This window comes from Protopterus annectens, chromosome 4.part0 (genome assembly GCF_019279795.1).
Source record: "Protopterus annectens isolate FY-2018-M chromosome 4.part0, PAN1.0, whole genome shotgun sequence".
In the NCBI taxonomy this organism is placed as follows: Eukaryota; Metazoa; Chordata; order Ceratodontiformes; family Protopteridae; genus Protopterus; species Protopterus annectens.
In genome coordinates this window covers 182,026,735-182,050,155 of record NC_056733.1, presented here as the reverse complement: position 1 = coordinate 182,050,155, position 23,421 = coordinate 182,026,735, and the positions used below count along the sequence as shown (strand labels likewise).

Sequence of the window (23,421 nt, the reverse complement as noted above, 5' to 3'; positions counted from 1 at the left end):
AACTTAAATGGCTATCATTTAATGAATTCAGTTCTCACCATAGCTGTCAACCTCTTAGCACAAAACACCTGGACAAACCCAGTAATGAGGGAATACAGCCCTCAAACATATTCAGTGAATTCAGTTCTTGCCATAGCTGTCAACCTTAGCACAAAAAACCTGGACAAAGCCAATAACAGGGTATTACAGTCCCAAAAATAAGGACAAATTTCAAATAGTCATAAACTTAAAAAAAATTGCTATAAAAAAGGTTGTGTTAGTATATATTTATTGCTAGAATAAAAAGTTGTTTTACTATGTCACAAACACAGGGATAAGATGCAGACTCTACACAGAAGGCACCCCAGCCAAGAATCAAACCAGAAAACGTACAGCTGTGAGGCAACAATACTGCCACTGCACCATCAAATATGTAAGGAAGTAAACATTCAGAAACCTGAAGTCTGAAATTTAAATGCCTGTCAATTTGTTAATCAGGACAGTCTGACTTGGAACAAAAAAAAAACACAATTCTCAGCAGAGGCCCAGGAAACAATAATGCAGACATGTCTTTGTAACATGGGAGGACACAAAAGCAAACCCACACAAACAAAGGGGGAAGATACAGACCCCCCCCCCACAAAGAAGGCACCCCAGCCAAGAACCAAACCCAAGAACCTACAGCTGTGAGGCATCAATGTTACGTTGCTACCACTGCACCATCAAATTTCAAGCATTGCAATATTTAAAAACCACAGATACGATACAGATATTGATCAGATCAAATATGAGGCAAAAATCTGCAATTTTTTTACAAATGGTGGTGGGTAGGGAATTCAGGTCTTGAACACCTGCATACAAGGTACAGGGTTCAAGCCTGAGGTATTCCCTACCACACCACCATGAGTAATCACACCAGTACATCCCAGCTGGGGCATTTACACACACACACACAGGTGTCATCTCATATTTAAATTCCACATGCAATGCAGAAAAGGAATACGCAACATGTGCTTTTTTAAAATTCTATGCAGAACACAAAAAAGGAATAAGCAGCAGGTGGATATGTACAATGACTCATGCAGTGGCTCACAGACAGAAGGTATTCTTAAAGAGCTCCCTTAAAAGATCTGGCTATTAGATCTGGCTATGGTTTTACTTTAAACTTTTCATGTTTAAATTGAAAAAATAAGGCAAGATTGCAACACCCCTTTACTGTTTTCTTCTGGGGTGGTCAGCCCCCACATTAATAAGCCTCTGCCCAGAGTTTTGATGCCTGGCCATAGCTATACAGATGATACATGACTTTTCAGAGACTGCACATTTTTCGCCTTGGCCCTGGGTGACTGCCTTAGACAGGAGTACTCTGATTATCATTATTTTTCATCATCTGGCTCCATTGCAAGGATGCCCCTCCAAGTCAGTTGCTTGAGCTCCCATGGTTCCACACCATTGCTATCCCCTGTAGACATGAGTACAATGCCTAGGTGCGATGAGCCATGAGACTGTGGATGCCATCCATCTATCTTCTTCCAGCCTAGTGGGGCAAAGTGTGCTTCCCATACATTCTCTTGAAGTGCTACCCCATTCATTGCATAAAATGTATCTGTCCCCAACACTGCAGGACCATGAGGTATAACAGGGCAATGTTAAACACATGGAAGCTCCAGTATGACACTGGAGGTTGTGATCTATGATTCCCTCCAACCTGCAATCTGCCTGTGTGGCTACCACATCCACCTCTCATGATGCTTATACCCAAGTAGCATTTCTGTCACATGCCACTGTATCCCACCTCTCCTGTGCAAATGTTGATAAATGATGACGAATGCGCCATGCCCACTCCTCTGACTAATGTAGGTAAGGTAATGTCTGATGCGCACGTGTATGCAGTCACTGCAGTATACTACACAGCCTGGGTGTATTAATGCATGCATTGTTTATCCTGTCTTGTATTTGTCACGGCTCGTGGCTGAGGAGCAGTTGATGCCTTTATTCCTGCACCACAATTTATTGTGTCTACCTGTACTTCAGAAGAGGTACCTCAGCAGTGATCCCATCTGATGACTCCTTGCCTGGCTGCTTGTCCAACACTGCCAAAGTTCTGTCCAGCAGCATTACAATGTTTTCAAGTTGTATCTGCTTGGGTATATTGTATAAGATGACATACACCATAAATGTCTTTCTGCAGGTCTCTGGTGTGTACTGTAGTGTACAGTCAGATGAAGAATATCCCCATCCTAAGAACTGACACCACTGACTGTAACATAAAAAGAATTTGTCTCATATATATATATATATATATATATATATATATATATATATATATATATATATATATATACATACATACATGGATGTAATTAATGACCCTGGTAAATATACACTCCAAAATCAAATTACAAAGAGAATACATTCTAAAAAAACAACAAAAGCAAAAACTGGAGCCATTTCTGGGACCACTCAGACAAATATAATCTGTTCTCCAAATAAAAATATGTGCAATATATGATAAATCACAATTTGTACACTAGCCAATTAGCATCATTTGGAATGGCAAATGACTCAGTCTGTTTTGGGTGTCTCCATAAAATAGTAGACATCAAGGACTATACAAAAGTCAAACCAATATGTGTTAGACTGGTGATGATATTTTAAAAAGATTAGACTCAATATTAATGTGGGAAGCATCAGTCCTTAACACAAAGTCCAAGGATTCACACACCACAGATTCCATGAGGCTCATGCCCTTGTTATCACTAACAAAATACTATGCTGTGAGACAAAAATAGACCGATATGAATGCAAATCATTATAAGGAATAGGGTAACAACTCATTATTAAGTATTATCAGTTCAGATTTTCACTGATAATTGAGGAAAGTAGGCAGGAATGACCCCAAGGCTTGAAAGAAATCCATCAATGTTAATGCTAAATTGAAATCAAGGTGTATACAATGTTTGATACAAGAGATATCATCCACACATTTACAACAAAGAATATAATGAACTTTGCAAATAAAATGTGGTACATTCATTTTTCTGTCAACCAAAATAATTCATTGTTTGGGAGCATATTAAGTTATTAGAAAAATGTTGTTTATTAAAAAATCATCATAGTAAATGTTTATATATTTGCCTGATTTAATGCCAGAACTGAAGACGTCATGTGCCACAAACCAGTGAATACTCACCAACATGTATACTAATCCTTGTCTCTCTTAATCTTTAAGAGAAAGATTTTCATTCATAGACACATGCACACACATCCACCCACATATAATCACACATACACACACACACACACACACACACGTATGGGTTCCATTTATTTGTGAACAGAATTTCATTGCAATGTTGTATGTGATGAAGTAGGTCAAGCTATGGGAAAGACAAACTACAGTAGGTTAAATGTAGCATCATACAAGAGATTTATCTTTCTTCATGACTGCAGCAATAAAGATGGTATATATATTTTCTGAGGAGCTGAAGCAGTAACCCCACACACACACACACACACACACACACACACACACACACACACACACACACACACACTTCATATTACTCACCAACCCTCGGGTCTTATGAAGTGAGACCAACATAACGGATCCTCCTCCCGCTTCGACCGACCACCATAATCCCGCTCGGATGAGACCAAAATCCTCCTTCCCGCCTGGAACTCATGAAGTGAGACCAAAATCCTCCTTCCCGCATGACCAAAATCCTCCTTCCCGCTCGGAAAGTATTTGAACTGGCCGGTCGGCCGGAAATACATGTGCGCTGAGCTCAATTCTGACTGGCTGCCCTGATTAGCTGACGTCATCGTGCAGTAAAGCGCGAAGAAGTGAAAATTTAAAATGCTACCCCCCCTTCTACATAACTTGTACTGAAATCAGTACAGTGCGTATGCCTCCCGACATCCCTGTATATATATATATATATATATATATATATATATATATATATATATATATAGGTCTACTTCACATCACCTAACTCTCATGTGCCTGAATTTCATTTGACTGAGACCAAATCACCTAATTTTCAAAATACTGAAAACTCATTTCACTGAATTTCATTTCACTGAATTGTAAGCTACAGACATGATGTGGGTTTCCCTTCACAAGTGACTTGTTTGTGATAAAAAGAATTTCTGTAACGTACAGTGCTGACTGTCAGAATACCAATAGTCATGTAGAAAGTAGTGTTGTAGTATTTCTAAATGTAGGTATGTCTCTTTACATTTTTATGGGAAGTATCTAAAGTAATACAGTTTATGTGTTGTGCATTCTCAGCAGTAGTAGCAGCGTGTAGAGTACTGTAAGGCATATGCCCTTTTCTTCACTGTAGTGCAATATTGGAGTTAATATATATAGTTGGGGGGCACAGCCCCCTACACTGGGGGGTGTGGGGGCATAGACCCCACCTAGTTTGGTTTTATATTGTCTGGTTTCTGTTAAGAGGGTAAGTAGTTTTTAAATTCTGGAAAGAGGTAGTCATTAGTGTTATAAGTGTGTATGTCTATGGTTTAAAATTTAGTCTTTAGAAATTTAGCATTGTAAGCTTTTGGTGAAATGAGATTCAGTCAAATGAGTTTCAGTATTTTGAAAATTCGGTGATTTGGTCTCAGTCAAATGAAAGTCGGTCAAATGCGATTTAGGTGATGTGAAGTAGATCCATATGTGTGTGTGTGTGTGTGTGTGTGTGTGTGTGTGTGTGTGTGTGTGTGTGTGTGTGTGTGCGCGTGTGTGTCTGTAAATATATTATAGATAGATATTATAGATATGTCAAATAGCTGTTAGCAAAGTCAAAACTTGTTATTAAATGAAAGTTTAAATAGTATTAATTTTTGTAATAATTAAATAGCAACCCATGGAATCTTTAAGAGTCCTACATTTAGGGGAACCTAACTAAGCTATCTCATTCTATCGTCTTACTCAAAAATGTAGCTTGAAGCACTAAAGAGCTTTTGCAGTAATATTTGAAATTCTTACCATTTTTTCTTTATTCATCTATAACTTCTTATATTTCCTCTGTCCCTTCCACTTTCTTTTATTTTTCATATTTCCTGTTAATTCCTCTTTTTCATTTCTTTATAATATTCTCCTTTAATTTTTAGTTTTCCCTTTCATTAACAAATCTGACCTAGTTTACTATTATATATTATTCTATGTTGTTGTGTCTTTCGGCTTTTCCCAGTTAGGGGTCGCCACAGCAGAACTCCGGTCCACTAATGATTGGCAGTAGATTTTTACGTGCCGAGTTGCTGGCCCTGATGCACAACCTTCAACGAAGGTATGCCCATTCATGCATGTCTCCACACAAAAGATGCTCTAGCTGAGAATCGAACAGGACAACGTCTTACTGTGAGGCGAAAATGCTACCGCAGCACCACCACCGCAGTGCAATATATTATTCTATGTAATAACTGATATTGCTCTACTGAAGATCTACATATGGTGTTTCCCTGTTTGTTTGATGTACACCTATTTGTGAACTATACAATGTAGCATTACTACTGTTCCACAGCTCACACAGCCCAGCTAAATAAAGCATTGCATAACAAAGAAAGTAACCTTTTACTTTATTAATAAAATAATGTACTAGATGACATTATGTTGCATATAGAAGATGACTCTAAAGCTTACTGTACTTTCAGTTGCAAACCTTGAACATTTTTTGTTTTCACATTTCTAGGGTTGTACTTCTTTGTTGATATTCTATTGAAACTCCTGAGCAATGTTGTGACTGATCCATAACGGATCAGCACACTACTCCAATCAACAAATCAATACAATTAAAAGTAAACACAATTTTTAGATGTCATAACAGTTTTATATCAGTTTTAGTCTACTAAAATATTTCTTATTAAGCTTTTTCTCATGTGTTCATGTTGTATTAGTGACCCTTAATGTACTATCAGATATTCATACACTCATTCTTGTTCAAGTTCTTTTATATCACATTGACGTCTCAGGTTCATATTTTCTTGATGCTTCAGTTTTCTTTTTCTAACTTTTGCTTTCACACAGTACTTATTAAGGGCACATCATTCTTATACTGCATGAAAATGTTTTAACCATTTACAATTACAGTTTCAGTTTATTGCATGATGAGCTATACAGTTTTAAATCATCCACAAAAAGTAGGTGATTTGTCATTTGGCAATGTTGTTTTCAGGAATTCAAGCTGCAACCAGTAGAAAGTACAAAGGCCAAGGCAAAACAGCAGTGGTGACAAAGTATCACCCTGGAATATCCCTCTTTATAATTTTATTACCAGGGCAGGTATTTACACTTTATCATAACTCATTTGTAATGTGGATTGACACTACTTCTTAGTGACTGTGATCTGCTAGTATTCCTATAATCCATGAATGTGGAATACTGTCACTTTTGGGGGATCTATCCATACTAATCTTATATTCATGTTGAGTCACAGAAGGCAGTTTTGGTGAACTTGAAAACACTGAAATATGTTTGCCAAAACTATCTTCAGCAAACATCCCAAAGAAATGTTTTTTTCTTCAGGTGGGCAAGCCATGCTGCACATCCACACACACCCCAAAATTATATATTCCAACTCCAGGGTCACGCAGTAATGGAGAAAAAAGACACTCTCCTCTGTTGCTGAATGTGGTTTCATTGAGCTGACATCAGGGTTTTAACATTAATTTAAACTACATTTGTCAGTCTGACGTGCTCCCAACATACTCAGGCTTCATGCTTTTTAAAGTTTGCAATTTTGGTTTTGTGTAGTAATACATAATGAGCCTTTCTTTCCATATGATTTTCTTATTACTTTTATGTTCTATTGTCATTATCAAATTATACCGTGGCTGAAGTCTTTACACCTAAAATTTTATTTATTTCTTTGGCAGGGGCATTTCTTTTTCATAGGGAATGCAGTATCTCACAAGCACTAGCAGGGATCAATTGGTGCTAGTCATTGTGCCTTTTGAGCATTACAAGTCTAGTCTAACATTTTTGCAATCCAAAACGTTGTAGAAGCTTCACGCAACTAGTACATATCAACATTTGTTTTCTTTTTTCCCTTACACAGTATGGTAGTCTCATAGAAACTTAAAAAAATAGCAGTATAAGGCAGACTACTTTATTGTCAGCCCATCATGTTCGCCCCACCTTACTTACAGTGTTACAACACATGTCATTCATCATTTATACTTTCCCCTCTCCAGTAACTACTGGTTGCATTTTTCACCTGCCTACTCCATAAATTTAATACCATCTCTTTTTCCTCTGCTGTTGCAGAGGTCTGTACTATCAGAACGTTGTATGCATCTTGTTGTATGTCAAGCAAAGCCACAGGTATCAAGGTCAGACTCTGATCATGATCCTGACCACTCAGATGACACACGCCAGACACACTGCAGCACAAAAAACTTCACAAACCATACAAGTGATATGTTTAACTATAGAAACAACACTCATAAGTAAGCAGGTCTATTATATATGCATTAGTATAGCGTAACTTTAGCTACAAATGAAGGACGCTCACCATCTACAAGTTGAAAGAATATGTTCACCACCAAGACAGTGCATTCAAAAATTACTCAAGCAAGTCTTTCTTCTCAAATAGCATGGAGGGGAGGCTAATGCAGTTTATAGACATGCATCTGGAGCATTTCTCCCTGGGCCTCCGCTGAAAACAGGCTCTGTGGAACCTAGTCGGACTTTCCCGGTCAACAAATGATAAATAAAAATAAAACATAAAAATAAAAAAAAATAGCATGGAGGGGAGGCTAATGCAGTTTACAGAGCAAAACGTTAAATGTTGGCACTCTGTAAAGGCTCATGGGAGCACAAGATACATTTTCAGAGCAATGTGTGGTACTCAACAAGTAGTTTGCTGGTGTTTGAGCAAACAGATGGATATCAGAACAGTCTGCAATGGTGACAGTGATCTGTTTCTTTTTTTTTCTGTCTTTGTTTTATCTTGTTGACAGTCTCCTGTTTCCAAGAGTATTTTTGGACTGAAATTTTTGTAGTCAGATGGATCCTACCTACAACAGAGGCTAGATCCTCATGGTTTTATATCTGTTTCCTGTTACTAATAACATTAGCTGTACTCCAGCTCAGAGTAAGAAGAGGTGTAGACAAATTTCATATAATCTAAACTTGTTCCATCAGCAGAGGACTTGTAGAAACAGTTGGCTGCTGAAACCTGTAATAAAGAACACTGTGCTATACTTCATGAATGTTAAAGCATACACACAAACACACACACACACACACACACACACACACACACACACACACACACACACACACACACACACACACAAACATCGATGCACTGACTCACCTGATCTGGGAATATTGCTGAATGATAAAGATCACACTCCGTCTCACCTGGTCTACCATTATATCAATGTCACCTAGCAAAGTACATAAAACACAGTTAAACAGGCTTCTTTCTTATTTCTAAGTCTAACCATTTTTTATACATTACAATGATACATATCTTGTCTCTTGAAAATGACAGCAATATTTGTAAATATTTAAATATGTGACTTTCATGATATGGTATTAATTAATGGTTGTAATTATTAATTACTTCAACCCAAACATTAATACATTTTTGCAAAAACTAACTAACTGACTGACTAACTAAATAAATAAATAAGAAAGGAGGACATATAATAACAATACCGAAATTATTAATTAAATAAAGTGGCCAAACCTTTGAGCAATAAGGCTGGCTGGCTGGTATACAGCTGGGGGAGGAGCTGCAGTATGTCTTCTTGTGCATGTACTCTTTTCTAAGGGAGGTGATACATAATATCACCATAGAATAGGTAATCATTTTAAGGGAAGGGTTACATTATGGGATCATAGAACAGGTGATCATTTCTAAGGGAATTGTTACATCGTATAACTGCAAAACAGATGATCATTTCTAAGGGATGAGTTACATCATGGCATCATAGAACAGGTGATCATTTCTAAGGGAGGAGTTACATCATGGCATCCTGGTACCTGCAATAATTTCTAAGGGAGGAGTTACATTAAAGTCATCTGATAATGTGATATTTCCAATGGAGGAGTTACACCATGGCATCCTTGCACATTTAATCATTTTTAGAGAAGAGTTACTTCAATTCATCATTTCATTACACTCTGATGTGTGCAACTATTTCTCAGATCTGTTGACAGCATAAATTACAGACCAAGCTCTACCTTACCAAACATAAGTATAACTATGGCATTCCACATTGCATGGTGTGGAATTTGTAGTTCCCTTTGATTTTCATAGTCAGTTTTCTGATATTTTTGTATATTGGGGTAAAGGCCATATGTAGTGGTAATAGCTGAAATAATACTATAAAGATTTTCTTTTATTCTGATTAAATGACCTACTAATAGGATGACATAAGGCAACCTCCCCAAATGACTTTGCTTGGAAATAAAGCACCATCATGTGAAGTGAACTGCTGAAATGGTGGTGTTTTTGAAGAATTCGTGGAATAAGCTACTTCCAAGGCAGTTAGTCTTTCTGGCTTCTACATATTTCATAGCATTCTCTATCCTATGCCCTGTGGTAGCACAGAACATCAGTTAGTTGTCTTTTACCTTTTCACTGTTACACAGTGAGTTCTAGCTTTTCTGCACTTGGTTATATGAAATTTCTCACTCCTCCCATGCTCTCATGAAGAATTATCTGGCAGTAAATATACTGCTTCTAAAAAAACACATCAGCACTGAATGCAAGATACAAGTCATTAAACATCAACACTGTTTCTTCAAGATGTGCCAGAGATGAATCTGAGGTCAGAGAACATCAACTCTTCTTCTATAAAATGCACCAGTGAGGAACCTGTGAGGGAGATCAGTGAATATTGACACATTTTTTACAAAATGTATCAGCATGATGGACAGATCAACAAATACTGAGACTGTTACTGCAAAAATGTAGTATTGCTGAGTATCAGTACATGTTCTACAAAACACAGCAAAACAAAACTTGAAGTTCAGATCACTAAACGTCAGTCTTGTTTCTAATAAACACAACAGTTATTCTGAGGAGAAATCACTGAACATTAATAATGGTTCTACAAATCACATAAATGCAGAACCTGAGAGGTGGGTCACCGAACAGTAAATTGCAGTAGGAGTGCACTCTACATTGTACTCACAGGAATCATCTTCAAGGAAAAAGATAAAAACAAGCTGAATATATTTTATTAATGTTCTGGAAGATTGATGCAGCAGTAGTAATTATCAGAGCTGTGTAACCTGAGAAATACCTGATTATTAGTACTTTAGGTTAGGCGGACTTATTTTACCCGATAAAATCTTCGCTTTAACAAAACTTCGAAAGCGAAAAATAAAGGGTTTAACATGAAGAGACAAAAAGGGTTAAGCAAGGGAGATCTCCGTTTGCTATTTTTAAAAGTTTGTTAATGTTAACATTGAGATTATACCCCAATTTAAAGAGTTTAAGTTAAAAGCTAAGATCTCGTTTGCTTTTTAGCTTTTTATGTTAACATAATATTTTAAGTTTAACAAAGTTTTAAAGTTTAGTAATAAGCAGAGATGTTTTAAGCTGTTAGCTTTCTTAGATGTTAAACATGGCCGAGCATAGTGAGATTCTTTGCTAACGCTTTTCTTGCTGTCTCCGTTGTTGCGCGGGCGCGCGTCACATCAAGCTTGCGTACGCGCACGCTTATTGGCCCTGCGGAACAAATGCACAAGGGCATTATGCCATTAAAATATGTTATGATTTTATTTTAAGAAGTTTAATTTTCTTAAAATATAATAATTGTAATAAATATTTATAATAATAATTTTGTGGTGGGTAATGCTAACCGCTTGTTGGCGTGTACCGGCCTCGGGGCTGGGACCGCCACAACCTGGGTGAAGTAAATTACCTTTACCACCTGATTGGTATATTATCATGATCCCCAAATGTGCCCATTGCGCACGTATTGTACTTGCCCAAAATGCGTTTTAATATACTAATGGAAAAGGTTAAGTGGCTTTTATTAACACTGTCCGTTGTTTAAACTCTTTTTTTAACATAAGCAGGTTAATGGCAAATAATGGCGGACATCTAAATGCGCTTTTAAAAAAACTGCTTTTTAATAATGTTAAGCGTTATTTAGCCCATATAGAATTTAAAGCATTTTATATTATTCGCTAAGGGAGACAAAAAAAAAGTTAATTTAAAGTGAAGAGCTTATTTTTGAAGAAAGATATGTTAAAATGGAGTAACATGGTCGAGATGTTGATGAGTTAATGCTGTGTTTACCCTGAAACTGTCTCGCTATATGTCTGTATATTTAAACTAAAAAACAGCGAAAGCCTTATATAAAAAGGCTTTTGCTTTTTTCTCGTGCTTTACCATGAGCGCCCAAAGCGGTACATGAGAACGCGCAGACGCAGAACTTGATGAATCGGAAGGAAGGGCTGAGGGCAGGTCATTATGCCCAAGAATTATTAAAGTTCTTTTTCTTTTCTTTAAATATAATATAATTGCAATAGCAATAAATATTTCTGGGGGTGGTGGTAATTTAATACCATGGGTTGCTTTGGCTGTTTGGTCCTCCACGCCCACACCAACCCAACCACGCGTGGGTTGGTAAACCCACACCAAGCGTCGTTATTGCTATAATAACACAGCTTGAAAACAGAATGAGCAAAATAACTGTTTCAGTATAACTCACATGCAAGGGAAGGAATCAAAGGCATTCGTTTTCTAACAAGATATCCAAGCAATACCATGAATAAATGCACTGCATGATTAAACAAGCTATTAAATGGATCACATACAATCTCAGAGACATCTGAGCATGCAGTAGACACCAATAACCCTATCTATCTTTCTGCCAAAATAATGCCAAAGATGTGTCAGTTAGAATCCCAGTGGGAATGGGGGGTGGGGACTTTGCACTTATCCCTTCAAAAATCAATAAATTAGACTCTTTTTGGACCAGACAATCTTGCTTGAAAGGGGATAAGGCAAGAAAGACAAAAATGGACCGCATTTGGTGATATAGCAAATTCTAGAATTAATTTGCCATTACAGGGATGATGTGTAAACATACCTAGAGAAATTCCATCTGGAGAGAAAGAAACATAACCTAGAAACCCAATATAACTGTAATGTTTTTTTGTATCCTAACAGTTCCTTTGTAAGACCTTTAAAGATATGTATGGTAACTCGGTGATTAAGGTCTGTCCATCTCATATCCAATGTCCAGGGTGGTTCATTCCTGATCTTTAGTCATTGCCTCTGTATTTAAACTTTTCTATATGTTTATATGACTTTTTTTTCTGACTATGATTTCCTACCAGCACTCCTAAATACTCTGTTGACAGGCTTCTCAAAAATCTGCACATGCATTGCATTCACCCTTGCTGTTGTTGTCTGAGTCATGGATGAAAAAGGTCTGAGAAGAACACTTATCCAGTTAGCAAATGAATCATATTAAAGTACACATTACCTTTTGGTGCTGTATCATAATCCACTGCAACCACAGCAACTCCCTTTGATACCAGTGGGGGCGCCAAAAAGCCGGACTCCTCTTTACTGTAACAGAAAAATGGCAATAGCTGCATGAAACCATCTGCATTACATACACACACCTTCTGCCACCACTTAGAGAATACTACAATAAGGACTATACAAGATGAGATTTTTATTACGGCATACCCCACAGCTGAGCATTTAATTGCTCTAATGTGTTTAAGTGATCCCTTTCTACTCCATCCTTACAAGTTCTTAAAAAGCAAGGGTGAAGGGCTTAACTATCAGAAGGAAACTGAGTTAACTGACCTACAACTTCTGTGTGTTTATTTTCCAAATCATTTTTAACTACAGAAGTGAAAAAGAGCTAGACATTATGGAGATGTTAAGCCTGCAAGTCTGTTTATAAAGCAGATAGTAGCCACACTGTTCATTAGGGCAACAGGCATCCCAGGTCACTCTGATGTATTGTTGGACTAACTAAAGGTTATCGCATACACATGTGATGCATTGAGCAATCTATTTGAACAGCACTCGCACTTTTAAGGTATGTTTCTTAGCTCACTGAACAGAAGGTCAATCATTTGTCAGCATAATCACACCAGTCACCAAAATGCACAGGGAAAATTCAAGTTAGAGGCAACTTGCAGCAGTTGGTTAAAATAACAGCTGGTTAATAACATACCTCTCTACAGCTATGATTTAGGAAGTGTTTTGACTTTGGCCCTCAAATTTATCTTTGCTCTTCCTCAATTTACAGCTGTTTTTCATAAAGCTAGACCTGTTTATGGGTACATACTTTATCAATAAATAAACTAAGCTCGTACAAAAAATTCACTATCACTACTAACTATATAGGGTCTATTATATAAAAACCTTATTTTCTGAAAAATAAGAAAGTGCTCCTCTTTCTTACCCTCTGCTGTGACTTTTAAAGGTCAGTGCTATGATTTGTAATTCCTAGAGGTTGAAAGGTATGTTTATTAATTATGCAAAAATGGGGTAAGGTTAATGTGTTTTTTCATTAATTATGCAACTATAAGAGCTATCTTTATGTACAACAAACATTAAACAGACAGCCAGATGGAAGCTTTGCTGTCAATGTTGAGTCATATGATTATCTAAAATAAGCCATACCATAAAACTCTACAGAATAATGTAACAGCAGTTACCCCAGTTTAAACAGTACCATGGGAAAGGCATACCTCCATAAGGCATGTCACACTGACTGTAGTTAAAGAAGAAATGCACAACGCCATTGGGTTGAGAGTGTGCAATCAGTAAAGGGAAGAGTAATATATACACATGCGGACACTGCCTTTGTTAAAACTTGTGAAAGAACCAGCTCTAAACCCCCATCCAGTGGAAGTTGTTAAGTGGTTTGTACAACATGGTATCATGGGGGCAAGTAAAAAGGAAATTACTGAGAATCCCTAGTGCAAATATAACAAAACAGTTGTTACTCCCAAGTAATCCATAGCACTATGGGAAGTATAAAGGTATGTTAAACATGTCTGAGGTTGGTAATATACTGCAGGAATTACAAAAAAACAACAATAAACTGCCACATAGCTAGGTGCAACCTACAAAGAGAAACTAGTTTGTTTACTACCACATTTCCTTCTGTATTGTGTAACTGTAAACAAGTTATTTTGCCATGTTGCTGCTCATGGAAACAGATGCATGGACTATAAACAACTACCAAAGAAATAAAAGTAAAACAGTGCAGCTTAAGGGCTGTTAAAGTGTTTGGAATGCTGACACCCTCCCAGCACAGTGCCTGGCTACATCATGTTTATAGAAACAGCAATGAAACAGATGGGCCCATAGATTTTAAAGATATTCCACATACATGCATATATACAAATATTGCAAGCATGAACATTAATGCCCTTCTAGCCTTTCAATATACCATAGCAATTGTTCCCATAATATGTCCAGGCTGTTCTTAAAAACATCTAAACTAGTACTTGCTTTAATGTAGTTTGGTAGTCTGTTTCATGCGTCAGCTGCTCTCTTAGAGAGCCAATTAGTACACTTCTGATTCCTATAGAATCTTCTACATAGGTTATCTGATGTTTCTCTAGTACTTTTTGATAACCCCAAACATTCCCAGAGGTAGTTGTCTCTAAATGCCCTATATATCTGAATAAGGTCTCCTCTTAAATATCTATATAAGTCACTGTACAAGTTCAGATATTTTAGTCTTTCATAATAACATAAATCTGCCCATCCATGGATGCTCTTGGTATATTTCCACTGTACTCTTTCCAAGGTATTCATGCTCATTTTAATAAGGTTTCCATATTGTTATTTCATACTTAACTTTGGGTCTAAAGTAATTAACAAACAATGACTTCATCATTTCTGATTTCCTATGCTTTATAAATATTTTATACAACCTATACTTCTATAGCTATCATTAACCAATTGGTTGCTATGATTAGAAAAACTCAAAGCTGGATCTACCCATATGCCCAGGTCCTTAAATGAATCTACAGTTTCAATAACTGTGTGCTATATTAAATATGCACCTTTCAATGTATGTGTCCTAAATCTCATATGTTTAGTTTTTGATGTATTTATCAGCTTATTATTCTTCTCTGCACAGATGATCACTTTATTCAAGTTCTTTTTCAGACATGCTATATATGTATTACTTATAATCAATTTATCCAGTTTCAAGTCATCTGCATACAAACTGTAAAACACCTCAAATGAAAAAGATAGCTCCAAAAGACACAATCTAAACAAGTAAGGGCCTAGGACAGAGCCCTGTGGGACAATCTGACTGTAAACAAGGATTTCACCTGTCCAACTGCTGCATGATACTTGCCATGTCCTATTTGTAAGCCATGCAGTTATCCATCTTATCAGGAGTACATTAATAGCCAATTGTTCTAACATATTGATCAGTGGTTTGTATATGACACTGTCAGTTGCTGAAGTTAAATCTATATAAATTACATCACAGCACAATTTTTCATTCATAGCTGTTATCGTATTGTTATAGAGCATCATGTTACAGAATACATAAACACATCTAAGAAAACTGGTCTTTGCTGTCATTAGAGAAGTGAGACAATCTGCTGCTTTGCAATAAGCAGCATACAAATTCAGATATACAGATTGTCTATGTACACATGCTGAATGCATCATATGAATAGGATGGAGTGTGAAACTTGCCATTGTGACTACTGCCTCCCCTCAAAAACATAGATATGCTGGGTGCAGATGATGGGATATGAAATGTGTTAGTCAGAGCCTCCCAAATTCAGATATAGCAGGTGCAAATAATGGATATGAAGTTTACAACAATGGCAGTTTCTTCAAACATTTTATTTACTTATTTAATTATTTATTTGACATTTGTTGACTAGGTTAGTCTGACTGAGCTGCCGACCTTTTTCAGCGGAGGATCGGGGAGAAAAGCTCCACAGTTAACACATATGCAAAGTATAGCACAATATTTAAAAAGTTAGTACACCGTTTATAATTAATAATGTTAAGGCACCAGAGTTATATACAATGTTATACGGTCATTATCAAGAACTCTGTCACTAAGGAAGTAGCTATATAGCAACCTAGATTGGGAAAGGAATGTGTGAAAGCATTCGGCCACTAGATATTTAGTTAACAATAGTTTAGTTATAAACATATTAGAATAGACAGAGAAGTAGTCTAAGCTATTTAAAGTCAATTTCACATAAAAATAACATAACAATTCAAAAGATGCATATGAAGGGGTAAGAAATGTACCACAAACACAACAAGCTAATGTTATTTTCTTTTATCATGGTGACTGTACTACTGAACAGTTAAGCAAATTACTCTCACTGGTGGACTGGTGGGCATCAGTCATTCCTATGGTGCGCAAACAACAGTGGCACTATGCAGTAAATTAAGAACACATTTATATCTTACTTGGTAATGCGGTGATCTTTCCATTCTCCCTGAATAACAGTGCATTCTGAACTTTCTATTCCCACTATAAGTCCAACCCAAGCACCCAAAATAGTTCCTTAATTCACTATGTTATTCATTCCTCCAGTCAGTTCTTCCATCCCTTCTTTCATTCATTCCGCTTTCCTATCATCCATGAAGTGAAGCAATGTTTATTCCTTCCTGTCCCACTTCAGACAGTACCGCTCATGAAATTTGATGCTGTTTTCGTGTCAGTCAAGCAGCTACATTAAAAATATTCTGCCAGTATGGAATGAGAAAACCATACAGTTCAGTGTCACTGAAAAAAAACATTAATTAATGTCATCTGCTTTAACAATGGCATGGATTCCAGAGATATTTCAAAAATTTTATGAAAGCTTATATAAAGCACAGAAGTAGGGAAATCAGGAAATAGCAGAAATGGAAATGTTTACAGAAGGTTTAAATATGCCAATGTTAAATGCTGATGAGGCTCAACAACTAACAGTTAAAATATGAGAGGATGAGATAAAAATGGTGATGTATAATCAATCGGCAGGAAAGTCTCCAGGAATGGATGGTATTCCAGTGGAAGTTTGGAAGTTAGGAGAGAAGAAAGTTATAAAGATCTGGAAAGTTTTATTTAACACTGTTTTAAAAGGAGGGGAAGCACCAGCATCCTGGAAAAAAAAGCTGTGGTGGCGGTAATACCTAAATAAGGTAAAGACCCTTCAGATACAGCTTCATATAGGTCCATTTTAATTTTAAACCATGATTATAAAGTAGTTATGTCTATAATGGCTAAACAAAAGTAAAAGGTGTTGCCAAAATTGACAGATATAGATCATTGTGGTTGTGTGGAGGGGAGGGAAACATTTGACAACATGAATAGAGCAATAATTATCCAGAGAGAAGCAGAGTACAAGAAAATACCATTGTTGTTGTTGGTTCTTCATGCAGAGAAAACGTTCAACAGAGTAAATTGTGATGGAGCAATGGAAGCATTTGCATTTCTTGATACAATAATAAGGTTAGTTAGGAGGATATTTGAGAGATCAGAGGCAAAAATCAAAGTGGGAAGGTTTGTCTCTGATAAGTTGTGTCTGACCAGAGGAACCAGGCAGGGGTGTTCTCTTTCCCCTTTATTATTTACATTCTATTTAGAACCAGTGGCAAAGAAAATAATAGAAATTCAATAATATAATTGGTATGGTATTCCAGAAAAGTTGGCTTTATTTGCAAATGATATTTTGTACCTGCTAGAACCAGAAAAGGACATCTCAGTGTTGAAGAACATTCTGAGACAGTTCAGGGTTTTTTCAGGATATAAAATTAATAAAGATAAAACAAAGACAATAGCTGTAAACAATGTACCTACACATTAATTGGTTCAGCAATACCCATATTTACGGGGACATGATAAAATGAAGTATTAGAAGTAGGGGTTAAAAAGATTCTGTTATGGAAGCTAAGGAAGGGACTAAACAAAAAAATACAAAAACTGAGAAACTGGAAGCTCTTGCTCATGAATACAGATTAGCAAGATACAAGTAGTAAAAATGTTTTCAGACCCTTTACTTTTATACATGTCAGGTAAACTTTTATCAGCCAGAAGTTGTGGATAGTAATTAATAAAGAGTTGAAGGATTTCATCTAAAGAGGAGGGGAAGGGGCAAGAATCAAGTGGGATAACATGCTCCTTCCAATAGAACAAGGAGGTTTAGGATTACCTGATTTGAATGGATATTTTAACAATTAGAGAGGGAAAGGTAAAAGAATGGGAGGAAGCCAAGAAGACATTTGGACTGTAGGCTAGAGATTACCTTCCCTATCAGGGACTGATTTAATACTATAGGGGAATGCTAAATAAAAGACCTGCACTAGTCGAGTTTTTAGCTGAATCTAGAACAGAAGCTGCTGTTAAAAATAGATAATTAGTAGGGCATGTCATGAAAGGAGATAGTGCCAGCCCAGCCAGCTGGAATTTTGTAAATAATTCTATGTCATTTGTTAGCATTAATATGATTTATATAGAAATGTGACAGAAAGAGATGCTGGCAGCCCAGCTATCTGGAATTTTGTAAATAATTACATGTCAATTGTGAATATCAACATGATTCATATGCTTGTGTTACAACTGTATTAGAACTATATGTTATGTGTGTATCAAACTGCTGGTACAGAAGTATGTGTTGAACAGGGTTTTACAGTACTGAGCTTCAAAGATGTATCCACAGTGTACCCTACTGGAGCATAGAAGACTAGTTTGCAAAACTTCAGAAGAATAGTTGAAATTAAGTTACTCTATAGCTGGGCCATAAACAAAAGGATGTTACCTTTCAGTTTAAGTCAACAGGAGACAGGATGTCTATACTAGGGAACTCTTTGTATTGCCTTGAAAGAGAGATAATTACTAGGATTGAGATGTAGAAGTGTTTTATTGATTTAGGACTTCCAGGATCTGCAAACATCTGAGGGCTATGTACTGATCTAGCCCCTTAATTCATATGTAACCACCAAAAACTTCAAATCTTTTTAGTTCGTAACCTCTTCAAAGTAGCACTCTTCTCCTCCATCTCTTATTTCCATTTCTAATGCCACATATCTCATGAAATAACTACATACACTATGGAACTTTTTTTTCACTGACCATTGAAAATTTTTGTATTGAATAATTTCACTTATTTATGCTTATTATGATTTTCCACTATTATTCTTCTGATAAAATGTATTTCATTGCATGTATACATTGTAACCTGCTGACACTGTTAACACTAAAATTGTAAAACTGTGGAGCTTTTTTTCCCCCGGGCCTCTGCTGAAAAGGGGCTATTTAGCTCAGTCGGACTAACCTAGTCAACAAATATAAAATAAATAAATAAATAAATAACAAATAAATAAAATGTTCACAGGGAGATGGAAAATGCTGGTAGTTTTTGACAATGGGGGTTTAGCTTGGGAACTAAAGTCAGGTAACAAAAGTGATGTCATGCTGCAAGCCACCCAGCACTAATATTTGATATTAATTTAAGAACTCTCTGAGAGAGAGAGAGAGAGAGAGAGAGAGAGAGAGACTGTGCATTTTGTAATTGCCTTTGATCTGACAGCATCAGCTGGAAACATCCACTCACCACATCTGCCTTGCCTTGCTGTAAGCAAGTTAACTAGGGTACAGTAATTTCTCTTAGATGCAATAAGGGATATAGTAAAAATTAGTTTAGATGTTTTCTGTATTTATTTGAGACTGTTCTGCAAAGATGTTTTAAATATTTCCTGTGATTTTGAACTCTGAAGTCACTGAGAATACATATTTAGTATTGTCTTGTTCTTTTATTATTTATTATTAAATATATTTAAACCTTTCATTTCTGGCTGGTCTGTTTCAAGATATTCAAGCTCTTAGAATACTTGCATAATTATTTGGAAACACTGTACAGGCCACTCCTAATAGCTGTGCTCTTGGTCTAACTACCATTTGTATTAATAATAACATTTTACAGTAAGATTGGACACCCTTTGTTAAGGGCCTTAAAATAGCTGATAAGGGGTTCTGGTGGCAGTGATAACTACCTTATAGTCTGGGCAGGAGGGGGCATAGCTAGTAAACCTGTGCCAGCCTTTCCCAGGTGTGTGTGTGTGTGTGTGTGTGTGTGTGTGTGTGTGTGTGTGTGTGTGTGTGTGTGTGTGTGTGTGTGAAAAACAAATCCCCAAGAGTACTGGTTGGACAGAGAGAGTGTTGGAGGACTTGGCTTGGAACCCTGGCTAAGGACTCAACTATATAGCTGTGACAGTGAGGAGTCTTATTGGGGATCTGGAGAAAGAGGGAGAAACTAGCCTTAGACTGATTGTGGTTTCTGTGTGCTCTTAAGGGTAATTGCACTTTACTGTGTGTGTACTGTCATCCTCCCAGTGTGTACGTCCCCCACTGTTGCCAGTGGTGAGGATTGAGGTTTCTTGATTAATGGGCCAGTGCTGGAGCATCACAAGGCATATAAAATATTACACAATAACTATATGAATCAATCAGAGGCGGTGAGAAAAGATTGGGAAGTGAAACTAGATAAGCAAATCACAATGAAACAATGGGCGGACATATGTATGGCTCCCAAATATGCAACAAAATCTAGAAGATTTATGATTTTTGCCTGGAACAGTTTGCATAGGTACTCTTACACCCAAGCAAACTCCAAATAACTTTTCCTTAGGTAGATGGCAAATGTCAGACGTGTAATAGGAGCATATGTTCGCAGAGTGTAATGAGTTGGCAGACTTTAAAAAATCCCTAATGAGTATTCAGTCAGGAATACTGGATGAACAAATGAGTGTAACTAAGGATATTTTTTTTAGCTGGGATACAGGATCTGAATTGCCTAGACAATTAAGGCCTTTTTAAGATTAATTATGCTGGTTGGCAAAAAAGCAATTGCTAGAAAATGGAAGTCACAGCCTAAAGCAACATTACTTGAAGCAGTGAATATTCTAATAGAGATAAAAGAACAGGAAGTGGGATCTTTAGAAAAGGGAAGGAGTAAATTATATAAAATAAAAATGGAAATTGGGGAACAATTCATGCAGAAAAATGTTTTAGAGGAGGAATGAGGTTTAAGAGAAGGCATGAATTGAACAATTTATGTAATGTTAGTTTGATTATATTGTATAAAACAATATATGTGATGTGTAATGTCTGAATGCTTTTATATAAATGTACGTTTGCTTATTTCACAAATGATAATTCAATAAAAGGGTTTAAAAATGGCATGAATTCACATCATTTAACACCATTCCAGTAGAGAGCATTTGTAAAACATACAGCTAGTTCACCCAGTAAATGAATTTTTGAGGTTCTATGCTGTGCTGATCAGATTAGTTTGTAGGCTCTATGTGGATCAGTTGGTATCAACATGGACAGCGCCACTTGATGCCATATTCACTATGATCTCCAGAGGCATCACCCTGCAACATCTCTCCCTTATAAAATATTTTTATCCAATTGAGGCTTCGCACTCCAACATCTTCTCATTACTAGAATACCTTTATTGAGCTAGGACTTCACTCTCCGTCTTCCCATTACTAAAATATTTATATCCAGCTGAGACTTCTATCTCCAACACCTTCCCATTAATAAAATGTCAATATCCACCTGTGCTTCATCCTCTAACACCTTTCTATTACTAAAATATTTATAGCCAGCTGAGACTTCTACCTCCAACACCTTCCCATTAATAAAATGTCAATATCCACCTGTGCTTCATCCTCTAACACCTTTCTATTATTAAAATATTTATATCCAGCTGAGACTTCTATCTCCAACACATTCCCATTAATAAAATGTCAATATCCACCTGTGCTTCATCCTCTAACACCTTTCTATTACTAAAATATCAGTATACAGGTGAGACCTCACCCTGCAACACCTTCCCATTAATAAAATGTCAATATCCACCTGTGCTTCATCCTCTAACACCTTTCCATTACTAAAATATCAGTATACAGGTGAGACTTCACCCTACAACACCTTCCCATTACTAAAATATCAGTATACAGGTGAGACTTCACCCTGCAACACCTTCCCATTAATAAAATGTCAATATGCACCTGTGCTTCACCCTCTAACACCTTTCCATTACTAAAATATCAGTATACAGCTGAGACGTCACCCTGCAACACCTTCCCATTACTAAAATATCACTATACAGGTGAGACTTCAACCTGCAACACCTTCTCATTACTAAAATATCAGTATACAGGTGAGACTTCACCCTGCAACACCTTCCCATTACTAAACTATCACTATACAGCTGAGACTTCACCCTGCAACACCTTCCCATTACTAAAATATCAGTATACAGATGAGACTTCATCCTGCAACACCTTCCCATTACTAAAATATCAGTATACAGGTGAGATTTACCCTCTAACACCTTCCCATTACTAAAATATCAGTATACAGGTGAGACTTCACCCTCTAACACTTTCCCATTACTAAAATATCAGTATACAGTTGAGCCTTCACCCTGTAACACCCTTCCCATTACTAAAATATCAGTATACAGCTGAGACTTCACCCTGCAACACCTTCCCATTACTAAAATATCAGTATACAGCTGAGACTTCATCCTGCAACACCTTCCCATTACTAAAATATTTAGCGAACAAACCAATGTAGACCACCACAATCCTTCGATAAAACACTAATTTAATATAACAAGGCAAAATTCAACAAGCAGTTTTTAACACAGATAAGCGCTTTCAGGCTCTGCCCTTCTTCAGATGAAATAAAAACAATCTTAGTCTCATTTAAATACCTAATTCAAAACAGTTTCCAACCAATCAAAATTTATACTGCACCCTCCTATCTTTGAGGGTGGGTTTCATAGGAACAAATTAATTTAGTCCTGGTGTCCTATGAGCTAACATGGGTAACTGAAAATGTATCTACTTGGTTAGAATATACTTTAAAACCATATACAACAAGAATAATAGAAATTTTGAAAGATACACAACAATTTTTGGAAGCCATAAAAAATGTTGATATATGTGGAAAAGAAGTATTAATGGTCACCTTAGACGTTGTAAATTTGTTTACAGTGATATAAAATGAATATGGCATGAATGCTGTTTGTGAACTATGCAAAGAAATGGGTGAATCAGATGATAGGAAATTATTTACAATAAGAAAATGCTTGAATTTGGTTTTATCTAACAATGCATTTATATGCAATGACAATGTATATAGACAAACACAGGGGGTAGCCATGGGCACCCCCTGTGCTAATACATATGCAAATTTGGTTTTGTCATATTGGGAGAGATGTTTTGTGCTAGGGGGCCAAAACAGATGGAAAAAGCATTTATTTCTTTATAGATGTTTTGTGGACGATGTTTTTATTTTATGGGAAGGGGAAAAGAGAGAACTAGTACTTTTCATAGAATATTTGGAACATACCACAACTTTTTTCAAATTTTCTCTCACATGCTCAGATGAAGCTATAGATTTTCTGGATGTCAGAATTAAAAAAGAAAGATC

General features: G+C 36.6%; 1 protein-coding gene across 3 annotated transcripts in view; it reads right to left on the bottom strand.

The window, feature by feature from the left end:
* The window catches only part of AFMID (arylformamidase), a 737,969-nt gene that overhangs the window by 400,219 nt on the left and 314,329 nt on the right, over window positions 1–23,421 (bottom strand). For all 3 annotated transcript variants that reach the window (XM_044068169.1, XM_044068166.1, XM_044068167.1), the window contains exons 5-6: window positions 12,448–12,533; window positions 8,307–8,379 (exon numbers count right to left, since the gene is read on the bottom strand). In XM_044068169.1, the coding sequence (XP_043924104.1) occupies window positions 8,307–8,379; window positions 12,448–12,533 (159 nt within the window). The remainder of the gene's footprint in view (window positions 1–8,306; window positions 8,380–12,447; window positions 12,534–23,421) is intronic.